Below are 12,977 nucleotides of genomic sequence, written 5' to 3' on the forward strand. Positions count from 1 at the left end.
CTGACCAAATATTAAGTGAAATGGTGTATTGTGAGCTGAACACAGAACCAGCCCAGCTGTTTCCCATCCTCCCAAGAGCTGCTGTCTAACCTTCCAGGGCTTCAGACAGCAGGTGCAACCCTGCTGCTTCCCTCCCCAGCATGCTCCCAGACCTGTCACACCACATTATTGGTAAACACCAAGGCAGCTAATATCAAGCCTGCATGTGAAGGGCACCAGGAAGCCACATGAGACAGACAGTGCGGTGTGTTCATAGTGAGAGGCAAAAGAAAGAGGCTCCTATTCATAAGCTGAGCACAATAGAGTAATGCAGCGTTAGGGAAATTTAAGCTGGTGCTGAAAGCTAGTGTGCTTTGCTGCTCTTTTACTCAAGGGATGCCTTTTATCCTGAACTGTAATGCTTATGATATTTCAGACATAGCTTACTTTGCTAGGTCATGTGAATGATGAATATCACAGTATTTAGAGGTTTCTAGTAAATGAAATGTACTTGGGAATGAATGGAGATACAGATCACTTGCGTCAAGACCAGCTTATCAGGGGTTGGTGAGATATCTTTTTCAAGGGCCTACAGCAATTGAAAAGCAATTAGAATTTCATTGTACTTTCCAGTTCCATTAACCATCCTGTAGATACTTGCAAGAGTTCACACTGAAAAAGCCGTACTTTCACTGCGCAGCTGTTGAAATACGGAAGAATTGGATGGCAGCAAAGCAAAACTTCATTTGAATTCTTGGGGCTTAGAGACAGTTAAGGCCTAAAGAAAGAACGGAAGGCTATCCTGTCCTACCTTAAATAAGGGATATTGCTACAGAAATGGGAAATGCTCCCTTTTCCCAAGTGGGCAGGTGACAGTAAAGGACAGTGCAGTGTGATAGCTGAAATCTGCCCTTTCTAAAGAAACAGGTCCTGGTCATTGTCCAGGTCATGTTTTTTTCTTCTTAGAAGAGTTTATTCTTCACTGATTTAAGAGTAGCAGACCTCTACACAATGGGTTTTTTCATTTATCTTTAAGACTGGACAAACAGGGAGGGCTCTAAAACAGCGAGGTGAAGGAGAATCATGCACAGTGTCAGAGTCTGGCAAGTTCAAAGCTGCAAAAAGTTAAGAGGGAAACAGCCTGCAATGGCCAGCAGAGCTTCATTTGTGTGGATGAGGTTTCCTGGAGAAGGAACATGGAGATCCCCATCCTTTTTCCTTTCTGGACAGAATCTTCTTACGCAGTCCTGCACAGTGCCTGGAAAACACATGCAGTGAAGCATTCCTGATTAGTGGTGCAGTTAATGAGCACTGGTTTACATCTCCTAGGGATAAATCCATCCTCTGGCCATCTGTTAACAAGAGGATCTGGTTTTCTTCTGATTCACATAGATGCCAAGCAGAATTACCTTAGTTTAAACCACTGGCATTCAGAATTACCTTAGTTTAAACCACTGGCATTTCTTGGAGAGTAAGTGCTATGAAAAAGTTGGTCTGTTGGCAAGATCTCTTGATGAGTCACATTCTGTGGGGCAGAGATTATGTCTCTCTGGATGGTTTGTTCATTCTTGAACATGAAAGGTCCCAACAGCTAGCAAGAATTTAGCTCTTGTTATGAAATGCCAATGTGCAGCTCTGAAGCTGTTAGCCTGCAGTTATCAGTAATCTGCAAGTGGTCTGCTTCACCTGCTGCTGGATTTGGAGCAAGTGGATTTGGTCACTTGTGCATAATTTTTTAGAATACTGTCAGGTGTCTCAGAGGCAGTATCTTCTAATGAATGCAAATGAAAGTTGTGATTATCCATTTCAAAGCAATCGGTAGCAAGTCATCATTGGCACAGAACATTATTTATACAGCTCTTAAGTGCTGGTGTATAATTCTTCACACATCACAGTAATAGAAACTGCCTTCAGGGCTGGACTTTCCAATCCAGCCTCTCTGTTTTTGAGTTGCAGACATTGTCAGTTCAGTGGCTGACTACTGGATTTTACAGATTCAGTTTGATGTACATATGATTGCAAGACCATGCTTGCCTGCAGATGTCAGACTGCCACCCAAATTACTTGCTCCTCTCAGCAGCAGTGAATAAAGTGACAGGATGGCAGCTCTTAGGGACTCTTGGTTCTCTCATTTTCCACATCCTTCTCTACCAATGACTGTTTGCAGCTCCATTCTCATCCTACTCAGTGCTTGCTTCAGTACAAAAATTTGGAGTCTATCGTGCTTATATGTACAATTGCTCTTAACTCAAATTTTATTTCCATATTTTGCTCAACCTCCAGTTCCAGTGCATTGATTCCTGCTTGCTGTCCCCACGTGGGGAGTCTCCCACTGCTTACTTTCACTGCTCAAATTGCAGGACTCTTCTTTGACCTGTTAAAAATGGAATTCACCAGAAAATGCAAATTACCTCTTCCCTTCCCTGCTAGGCTCCTAGGGGAAGTAGAAAAAATTTTGTCTCTTCCCACTGTTAATACTGTAATCCCTACACCAAATAATCTTTTGGGAAGTTTAACTTTTAAAACACTGGGCCTCCATACAGTAGCTCTCCTTGGCAGCCAAGAGATCCATCAACAAATTGCAGTGAAACTGTAGAGGTAGGAAATGTCTGCACAAGTAACCACTTTCTTAAGAGACTCTGTTAACCAAAGGACTAATACAATCTTGTTTAGCCATCATTGAAAGACTTTTTGGTAGACAGCCAACCCTGCTGGTCTTTTGACTATAGAAAGTAGTATAGAAATTTTCCTTCTAGCATTAATTCATATCAGCTTCTGATGCCAATCTCCTGTACATCAAAGAGAAATGCTCATTTATTGGACCATTTTGCATTTTAAATAATTTAAGCTTGTAGCACATTCCCCTACTTTTAGCAGCAGCAGCCTCTGCCCTTAGTCCAGCTAAAACAGCAGCTGTATTGGTTGCTGTTTCATACACATGTGCAGCCTGGTCCCACAGTGCTGGAATGGAGATACTGCCTTGTTTTCATATAGGGCTTAGGGGGTTATGGCCAGGGAGTCCCTTGCTGCCATGCTTGTGTTCAAGTCCTCCACTGATACATGTGAGGGAAGTTTCTCCCTGTAATCCACTGGCGGTCCCCAAAGGTAAATGTTCCAATTTTTCATTACACTGAGGACAGACTCAGCCTTAGGTTGAGTCTCTGCCTTATGGAAATACAAAGCTCCCACCTGAGCACTGATTACAAAGCTTTTCTTATGCAAATCCAAACGGCACAGTGTGAAAATGCTTAAAATGAGGCCTCATCTAGGGCAATATGTTACAAACCTGTTAGTCTGGATCTGTGAAATTCGTTGTTTCAGTGAGGAGTGGAGCTTACAGTTTCCAAAGCCAGATTGCTACCTACCTGTTTCTCATCCTGTGATCCATGTCATCTACCTTAATTTTAATTCCCTTCTCCTTGTTTTCCAAGTATTGTCCCATACTACACAGCAAAATCTTTATTACTTTATCTTGCACACCATAGTCCATGTGTTTATATCCCCTAGCTTCTCAAGCTGGATATATCTAAGTGTAACCTTTTGCCTACAGGTATGAACAAGAGGTTTTTAGCATTTGGCACAAGGCTTTTTATTTTTAGCATTTGCTACAACTGGGCATTGAGGCCTCAACAGAAATTGATAGCCTCATCCCTGACTGTAAGGGCTTACAAATTAAATGCAGTATCTAGACAACCTCCTTTCACTCAAGTTGTACTTGCTTGAAGTCACATGGAAAAGAAGTCACATGTGAGGACCAGGGCTATGCCCCATCTCTCGTCAACCAGAATGATCCCTCTAGTGTGCCAGGGAGTGATGCTGCTGACTGGTGATTGCTTTCAGCTACATATCTGCTTCCAGAATAACACCACATTAAACAAAACAAAACAAACAAACAAACAAACAAAGACCAAAAAAAAAAAAAAACCAAAAAACAAAAAGGAGAGAAAATAGTAACTATTTATCCTGCCTAAGCTTGTGTAAAAGGTTTACATATGATGATTTTAGTGTTTAAAGTCTTTTTTAATTGAAATGTTTCAGGATCCAGAAAAAGACATTTCTCTTACTCAGCTTCATTAGTTATAGGAAATCACTGGATTAACACAGGGAGCAGATTAGCAAAAATAAACTGTAGTATGTCTTGGGCATATGGTGCTGCGTATGAATGGGTTTTAACTACTTATCTGTGTATAACAAAGAGTAGAAGGAGAGATTTGTCTTAGTGTGCAATAATTATAATATGCGGTAGCTGCATAGCTGAACAGGCAGAAACTACAAAGCCAGGAAAAGCTTTTGGCTGGGATCTGTGTGTGGTGTATGTGCTGGTCCCCGAGCTCACATCATGTTTTCTGCCAGCTCATGGCTGGGCGTGAGACTGGACTTAGCTAATTAACAGGATGCCTCTCCCTCCTGTCCCTTCCTCTTTGCTCCTGGTTTGCAGTGCTGGGTTAGTGTGGGTTCCAGAGACTGGGATTTAGCCCACCTGACATGGGAGCAGGCGCTGGTTCAGGGACACTGCTCCATCACATGGACCAGAGGAGGAGGGCAACCCATGTTGCCACCTGTGGGCAACCCATAACAGCCCAGGCTTTACCTCAGCTGGAAATTGTCCCCCACAGAGCAAATATAAGCAGAAGTAATAAATAAAAGAAGTCAGAATATTGGGGTGATCTGGGGAGTATTGGCCTTCATGCTTTGGACACAGAGCAACACAGCCCACTTTGAATTCAAATTCTGCAGTTCCGAGCTTTCTGCTTCTTTTTTTTCCACTGATACCGTTTGATCCCCTCTGATGCCTCAACCTGAAAAGTGTCAAATTTATGCCTTTTCTAAATAGACCCAGCTCACACTGGTTTGGAATCCAGTCTTGACACACAAGTAAACATTGGTAACATCCTCACAGTGTTCTGCCTCTCACTTCTCAGGAAAACTGTGCTTTTCCACTTGGGAAATGAGAGGTTTCTCAGTGAAGCAGTGATGATCTCATAATTTCCATGTCTTAAAAATATTTGCTTATAAAGGGATATAAAGATTTGCAAAACCAATAAAACCTGGTTTATGAAGTAAATTCAAAAATACCTGGAGAACCATCTAGTCTTTACCTGGGCTCCTCAGTATATTTGCTAGCACGGATTAACAAATAATGTTATGTCACATAGCTTAAACTTATGTGTCCTTGCCTGTTTTTTGGGGGGGTTGCTTTCCTCTGAGGTTTCCACCATGTGTTTCACATTGACTGTGAGTAAGATTCTTGAACTTCTGCCCTGGATTAATCAAACATGAATCATTGTCCCATGCAAAAAGAAAGTTTAGCCAAAAATTGTGGTGGTCCATATAAGAAAAGGTGGGGGGGGGGGGGGGGCAGGGGGTGGAATGTTCCTCCCTCTGTAAAATTTTTAACTGATTTTATTATTCCTTGTTTTGGTGGGAAATTTTGGGCATTAAAAGATTCACTGACAAGGACCTGATCATCTTGTTCTTCTAAGGATTATGAAAAATTAAATCTCCAGCTAGGAGAATATTCTTACTTTATTTCTCTCTCTTAAATTAATTGTTTGTATTTAGCTTATCAATAACACAGCGTTGCTTCTGTTCCAGAGTTCCCTGAAGAGAAGAGGCAGCAGAGAAATCCACAAAGAAAAAAAGACATTTACCCAGGTATGGTTTCCATGAACATGCAACTTTGAGCAAAATCACATGATACAGGCTCAAAATTTATTTTTATGGGTTTTGACAGGGACATCAGGTATATTAACTTGAGTGCAATTAGGCCTTAATCTACTGAGACCTCCCAGAGATAATGCAGAAGCAATTTAGGACAAAAATGCAGTCTCTAAACTGCGCAGCTTCTCGGGCTCATTGTGCTTGTATCCATTGATTCAGGCTGCAGGTTTGCTACAAGAAGAGCAGATCACCTTGCCTCCCAAAATAATTGGATCGCAGCTTAGGGACTAACTAAATTTATACATTGTGCCAAAGGTTTTGTGCTAATGAGTGTCTTGGCAGGAATGCAGTTCACACACTGCAGTGACACCCTTCGAGCTCTCGTGTCTCCTTTGATCTCCCTGATGTTGCAGGAACTTGTGCTCCCCAAAGCTGAGGTACCTCAGAGAGCCTAAGCTGCCCACTCAGTCTCTCTGTGGACATGGGTTTTATTGGAATCTCGTTGGTCAGTCCTTCTCAGGAAAGCAATCTGCCTGGTTTCCTCTTCTTTTTGTGCTGACTGTAGGAGTTAAAGCTTTTCCCAGCACCCGCACAGTTACTGTTTATAGCCAGGGAGATGAGGATACTATTTCACCTCGCTGGGAAAGGAGCCAGGAGAGACATTGTGCCTTCATTAGAGAAAGGATGCACTTCCCCTGCCGCCCCCTTGGCAGAGGCTCAGTGTACACAGCCGAGACCTATGGGTTGTCTAGTCTTAAAATCCATTGATTTGTAATAGAAACCATAATAAATCACTACAATATGTTGAACTTGAGGGGGTAGGGCAGGCAGCTGAGTGGGCATACTAGGGGACTGGCCAGTGGCCAGGGCACTTCAGCCTGCTTTCCCAGGGCGCAGCAGACTGAGCGTCCTCACCAAGATGACACAAGCATGGCTTAATCATACCTTTAAACGAGGCACTTGCTATGGAGAGTTATTTAAGTTGTCAGTCAGGTCAGAGTTTGTTTTTCTGCAAGTATGTAAAATATATGGATGAAATAGATACACATGCCCACACACATGTAAATGACAAATGACGTTACATGAAGGCACAACTGTGTCCTTAGGGGTTTGTGGGCAGCACTGTCCTTCCTTTCCTCTTTCCTGGAAATACAGAGCTGTGCAAAGAGAATGGATTCTCATGCTTGCTTCCTCCACCCAAATCCGGGCATTAAGAGCAGCTACAGTTTGATTTGGAAAGCCTTAAAAAGGACTTCACAAAATTAACTGAGTAACCAAGTGTGAGCTCAGCACCACTCACAACAAAGAGAAGTGATCCCAGAAGCCACATGGGGAGAAAAACTTTTGCCCTCTACACACACATCATAACTCTTGCAAGCAAAGGACTTGGGAATGAAAACCATTGCATCAGCACTCTGCAAGGTGGCCATTCAGTTTTCCTCACCAATTCTTTAGGGTTAAAAAGATCAAGAAATAACCTTAAATACTAGCATAGCCCAGCCTATATGTGCATGTCCTGGCTTTCTCTCAACTCCAGGATATTACCCATAGCAATCTCCAAACCCAGGCATCCATTCAGAGATATTTGCTGGTTAATATAGGGCACATCACAGCAAATGCCTGACCTGGTCAAACAGCTGCCAGGTCCTGGGCATGGCCCATTATTTTGTGACTGAGAAGGCCTCAAACTTAGATTCTGTGCATCCACATGCGTACAGATATGTATAGCATGTGGCAAGACTGGTGATTTTACTTACTGAGAGCTCGTCATGAAAATTAGCTGGAACTTCACACCCACCACAGGGCACACCGAGTAAATAATGCCCATGAAGTTTATTGTCTTGAAGTTGTGTAAAAGCAGAATTTGTAGTAGCACTCTCCCACCTCTAGCAGTATTGAAGAAAAAAAGTTTTTATTCAGCAGAATTGCAAAACGGAGCTTCTTGGAAAATACCAGGCACCAGGCAAAACACAAAGAAAAGTGGTTCTCCAGCGCAAGGTAGGAGTGCTGGCACTCAGCCAGTTGCTTGGGTGCTGGTTGTACTGCCTTGTCGTCAGACTCGCAACCCCAAATCGCTTACCAGTCTTCTGGCCTGGCAGTTCCCTTGAGCTGGTGGTGGTGGTAGAGGAGATGGTGTTGGCCTCTATCTAGCTTTGTGTCTTCTTGCCAGAAAAGAAATATTGTATTGGGAAATTTTTGATCAGCTCTTCATTCTTATCACATCTCTCACGCATTATGCATTTACATTGCATAATTAAGTTAATTTATTTCCTATACATTTCATTTCTTTATCTCCACATTCTACATTTGTCTAAATTAGACAGCAGACTCTGTAGGGAAGAATCTGGGTTATTTCATTCTGCTTTTTTTACCCATTATCATCTTTCTGAAGTGCCATGCAGAGCCGCAGTGCAATTGCATGCAAATTATCACCATCGGTAATCATTAACTCCCATTTATCCTTAATGATCTCTCAAAGTCCATGACCACGCCGTGACTGTCACATCTTTGCACTGCTGTTCCTTCTTTTCTTTCTATATGATTTGCCTTCTGTACACATTTTAGGAAAGCATCCACATACTGGGTGTTTAATACAGTCAGTCATGAGCCATTGCTCATGTTCAGCCCCTGGGGTTTGAGCCTCTTGTTTCTCCAAAACCATGGAAAGGCTATTCTCCCTCTTTATTTCTTTTCCCTCTCCTGTCTTTTCATTCACATTTTAACTAATAATGAACTAATCTTAGTTTTGGTGACTTGGCCTCTCTTTAGTTTGCCTTATATGTCAAAATTCTGCTTGCCTGTGTGGGTGTCTCACCCTCTCACTGTTTCTACTTGGTTTCAACTGATCAAGAAATCAGTGATATTTCTGTACACAAAGTTTCGGAGGGACAAATGCATGAAAGTTGGAGTCCTATCCTTCTGGCATGCTTAGATCTGGCTGATAAATCTCTCCTGACCATTCTTTTCCTCTAGAAAAAATGCTGTCAGGGGAGTGGGATGTTCCCTGGCAGGGAAGTGAGGAGGATCTAGAGCCTTTCTCACCTTTCCAGATGGGATCCATATTTAGTAGGCAAGATTAACATCCGTCAGCTCTGTTGTTTTGTATGAGGCTTGTGTTTGTTTAATGAAAAGAATCTTGCTTGTTTCAGCTCTTGCAAAAAAACAAAGCTTGAAAATTTGGTCCTTTAAAAAAAAAATAGCTAAGACAAAACCTGTCAATAAAGTAACACCATTAAAGGAGTTAAAAGTGGTTTGTCCTGCAAAAATATCACACTAACTCCACAGATGCACTGAGTCGTGCAGTGACGCTGAGCAGAAACATTGGGCCCCTGACCCTAAACCCATCGAAGCCTTTCCCTTTTCTTCAAAAGCTCCAAAGCTCTGAGTCTGTTGTCCCAAGTGCTGTTATTTGTACTGTCTGAAGAGCAGTGGGTGTCTGGCTGGAAGTCCCTCTGACCCCAGAGTGGCAGCGGGCCCCTGGTGTTCCCAGGCAGAGCAGAGGAATGGAGCAGGCTGTCCCTTCCCTTGGGCATCGCTCCAGCTGCCTGCAGCAGGGGAGGTGCAGGGCACCAGATACTGCCACAGACAGCTGGGCTCTTGAAGCCAAAGGCAGACAAGAAGTTGGGTAAAGAATGCAGGATTACAAAGACAGAATAAAGAAAATGTTAGACCGTCTACTAACAGATAAATAAATAAATAAATAAATAAATAAATAAATAACCAGGAGAAATCATCCCACCTGTGGGTTCTGATGTGCAGAACTGGTCTGGCTGTAACTTTCTTTGTGATCTTTGTATTTCCCTAAAAGCAAAACCTAGAGCTCTGGAGATAAACTGATTCACCATGACAGGAAAAATAGAGGTAATGTGTTGCACAGCCCTGGACAAAGATGATGCTTTAATCATACAGCCTTATCCAGCCAGAGCAACCAAAATGCAGAGTGACTGCAGAGGCTGTATAGGATTTTGCCAGGTTTTAATTTGATTCTTAATTTGCACTTTTGAGTTATAAAGAGAAAAACAATTTATAAATATATATATGAAAAAGAAAAATGTGTATGCAAGGAGACAATAGAGAGGATAGAAGGTCCATCTTCTAGAGGCTCTGCTTCTAATCAGTCATAAGTACTTTGCTTGAATTAATTTAAAACTTATATTTCTGATGCCAGAAACATGATGACCAAAATTTCAGCTAACCCATGAGCTGATTACAGTTGTGTTTGGCTCTTGGTTGTCAATTAAAACCACATATTAACAGAAAGTTTGACTAATTTTTACCTCTATCATGTTTTTAACATGTAAGTTAACTTTTTTCTATTTAACATTTTAAAGTCACAATCTGCAGCAGGCAGTATCAATCAGAAAGCTAACTGGACTCAGAAGTATACAACAAATCACTTTTGTGCCTGTTCAGTTATTAAGAGCTGAAATTAAGTCATAATTAGTATTTATGTAAATAGATTATGGCAAAATTAATCCAGGTAACATAGAAGACCAGTGTCCTAGGATGTGTGCTATTGAAATTAAATAATTTCCTCTGACTGCTGAGCCATAATTCATTTTGTAATTTTTTTTCATAGCCTGATCTGTGTGAACAATTAAAGTCAGTCATGTTTTCCTCTGAATTTGGTTTCCATTATTAGGAATTAAAACAAAATGGTGCTTGTGAAAGACAGCAGTGCTCCAGAGACCGAAACGAAGTTTCCATATATAATTGCACATATGTCCACATGGCCTACCAACAATGATAAAATCTGCTGTCTCAGGAGATCATCTTTCAAAGCTTGCCTTCCATTATACTGCTAATGCTGATAAATGTGTCTCTTTTGAGGCCAAGTGCCTGTATCTCCATGACAATTCATGAAAGTGATTCATGCAAAGAAATTGTTCATTGGCTTAGAATTTACTTAACCTTGTCTCTTATTTCAGCACAATACACACTGGAGTTTTCATTGGAGATGAGAGGCAGTACTTTTTATAGCCCAACACACACCAAAAATCCCAAATAGTCATTCAATACCCTGGTACTTCCTGAAAAACGCAGGTTTTCACATGGGATGGATTTGGATGTAAACATGGTTTAATGAATTTTTCTTCCCTTTTTCACATGTTTTCACTGATCTCCCTTGTGAACAGTTGTTCATCCCAGAAACAGAGATCACAGTCTGCTCTGTCCTAATAATAACAGCAGTAGAGACTACAGTGTGTTTCATATTTGGAAAGCAAGTTAGGAATTTCATCTATTTCACAGCATTTTGAGATCACAGTAATTAAAGTCTTCACTTTTCAAGGCAACCATGCAGTTTAGCAGACCTTTGTTGTGCTTTCTAGCTGAAGGAGCCCAAAATTTGAGATTACAATGAGAAAATTCATCCGAGTGGTCTTTGTTTCATGGTGCTTATGAGGAACAAGCGTGTCATTAAAGGTAAATGGAACAAGAAGTAAATGGAACAAAAGGTGCCACCAAAACATGGAACCTTTTCATTTGAGTCATTATTTCCCACAAGGTTTGCTCAGCATTTGAGAAAAAACGTTGTGTTGGCCCTCTTGCATCACTGAACCTTTGCACAGGCACACTTTTTTTTCTCCCTCTTTAACTCTGGTCAAGCTGCTTTGCCAATTTAACTAAGACCAAGCCATGAAATGTGTCAACTGTGTGTTTTGTGCAGCTCTGTCTGTGAATTGTTTGCATACTTAACAGAAGCGGCTCAGAGGATGGGGAGGTGGAGATTTTGGAAAATAAGATACTGGTTGTGCTTCTATTGTAATGTAATCTTGGGCTGGGGGGTTGATTGTTCTTGGCAGGAGGACAGTGCTGATTTGAAGTGCCAGCTCCAGTTTGCCAAAGAAGAGGCAGCGCTGATGCGAAAGAAGATGGCCAAACTGGGGAGGGAGAAGGACGAACTGGAGCAGGAGCTCCAGAAGTACAAGTCCATCTATGGAGATGTGGACAGTCCCCTGCCTACTGGGGAAGCAGGGGGCCCACCCAGCACCAGGGAGGCTGAGCTGAAGCTTCGTTTGAAGCTGGTGGAGGAGGAAGCCAACATACTGGGCAGAAAAATAGTGGAACTGGAGGTGGAGAACAGGGGGATTAAAGCTGAGATGGAGGATATGAGGTGCCAGTATGAAAAAGAGTGTCTCAGCAGGGACCACATTTCAAGCATTCCTACCTCACCCTACGGAGACTCTGTGGAGTCAGCCACAGAGCTACGCAGGCACCTGCAGTTTGTGGAAGAGGAAGCAGAGCTGCTGAGGAGGTCAATCTCTGAAATTGAGGATCACAACAAGCAGCTAACGAACGAGCTGAACAAATTCAAGTTCGAGCCGGGCCAGGAGCCAGGCTGGCTTGATGACGCAGCATCCAAGGGTGGTGGAACCTTGCAAGAGGAGCTGAAGTCGGCCAGGTCACAAATCAATGAGCTGAGTGGAAAAGTGATGAAGCTCCAGTATGAGAACAGGGTCCTTATGTCCAACGTCCAGCGTTACGATCTTGCCTCTCACCTGGGCCTGCGTACTTCCAGCCCCAGGGACAGTGACGCCGACAGCGATGCTGGGAAAAAAGAGAGTGATAGCGAAGATGGTCGTCCACCACAGCCAAAGAGAGAGGGGCCCATTGGGGGCGAGAGTGACTCTGAAGAAGTATATGAGAAGACATCAGGTTTTGGGAGTGGGAAGCCATCAGAAGTCAGTGACCTGTGCTCCACCGAGCTCATGAGAGTGAAAGGGGACACTGAGTCATTAATTAACATCAAACGTGAGGCTGAGCGACTTGAAAGGACTGTGGAGCGCCTTATCACCGATACAGACAGCTTGATTTATGATGCGAAGGTGCACGTAACCAGCAGCCCATCCACCGAGAAGGATTTCAGAGGTGGTGAAGAAAAGGGAGATGATAAGCATGAACCAGAGCTTTTGGACACTGTCAACTCCAGGATGAAAGCTTTCCGGAAGGAGCTTCAGACCTTCCTGGAAAAGATTGATCACATTGGAGAAGGCCTTAAGGAGCAGATGGAGGACCTCTCCCCTCTTCCCCATCTCACAGAGTCTTCCAGTTTCCTATCCACAATGACCTCCATGTCCCGAGACTCTCCCATTGGTAACCTGGGGAAGGAGTTAATCACTGACTTCCAGGTAGGTCAGCCTCTTATTTGCCTTCTTTCTCTTTATCGTTTCTCTTTCTTTCTGGCAATTGCTACCCTAGAGCTAATTTTCCTCACAGCTGCTTTGTTATGATTTCAGACCCGCAGTGTATTAAGTGTGTAATGTTAAACAAACAATTTATAGTTTTTTTTCTTTTATTTATTTGCACCACTCCTTTGATTCAGAGGCGGTTCCTCG

General features: G+C 42.6%; 1 protein-coding gene across 11 annotated transcripts in view; it reads left to right on the forward strand.

Annotated features, from left to right (window-relative positions):
- Positions 1–12,977, forward strand: part of MTCL1 (microtubule crosslinking factor 1) — a 100,975-nt gene that overhangs the window by 47,689 nt on the left and 40,309 nt on the right. For 6 of the 11 annotated variants that reach the window (XR_013340198.1, XM_077784295.1, XM_031504007.2 and 3 more), the window contains exons 4-6: positions 5,575–5,634; positions 7,561–7,638; positions 11,445–12,770. Coding sequence is in view for 10 of the 11 variants with exons in the window: in XM_077784295.1 (XP_077640421.1) it covers positions 5,575–5,634; positions 7,561–7,638; positions 11,445–12,770 (1,464 nt within the window). In the remaining variant the exon portion in view is untranslated. The remainder of the gene's footprint in view (positions 1–5,574; positions 5,635–7,560; positions 7,639–11,444; positions 12,771–12,977) is intronic. The other 5 variants (XM_031504006.2, XM_077784300.1, XM_077784302.1 and 2 more) reach the window with 2 other exon arrangements.

Source organism: Lonchura striata, chromosome 1 (genome assembly GCF_046129695.1).
Source record: "Lonchura striata isolate bLonStr1 chromosome 1, bLonStr1.mat, whole genome shotgun sequence".
Taxonomy (NCBI): domain Eukaryota; kingdom Metazoa; phylum Chordata; class Aves; order Passeriformes; family Estrildidae; genus Lonchura; species Lonchura striata.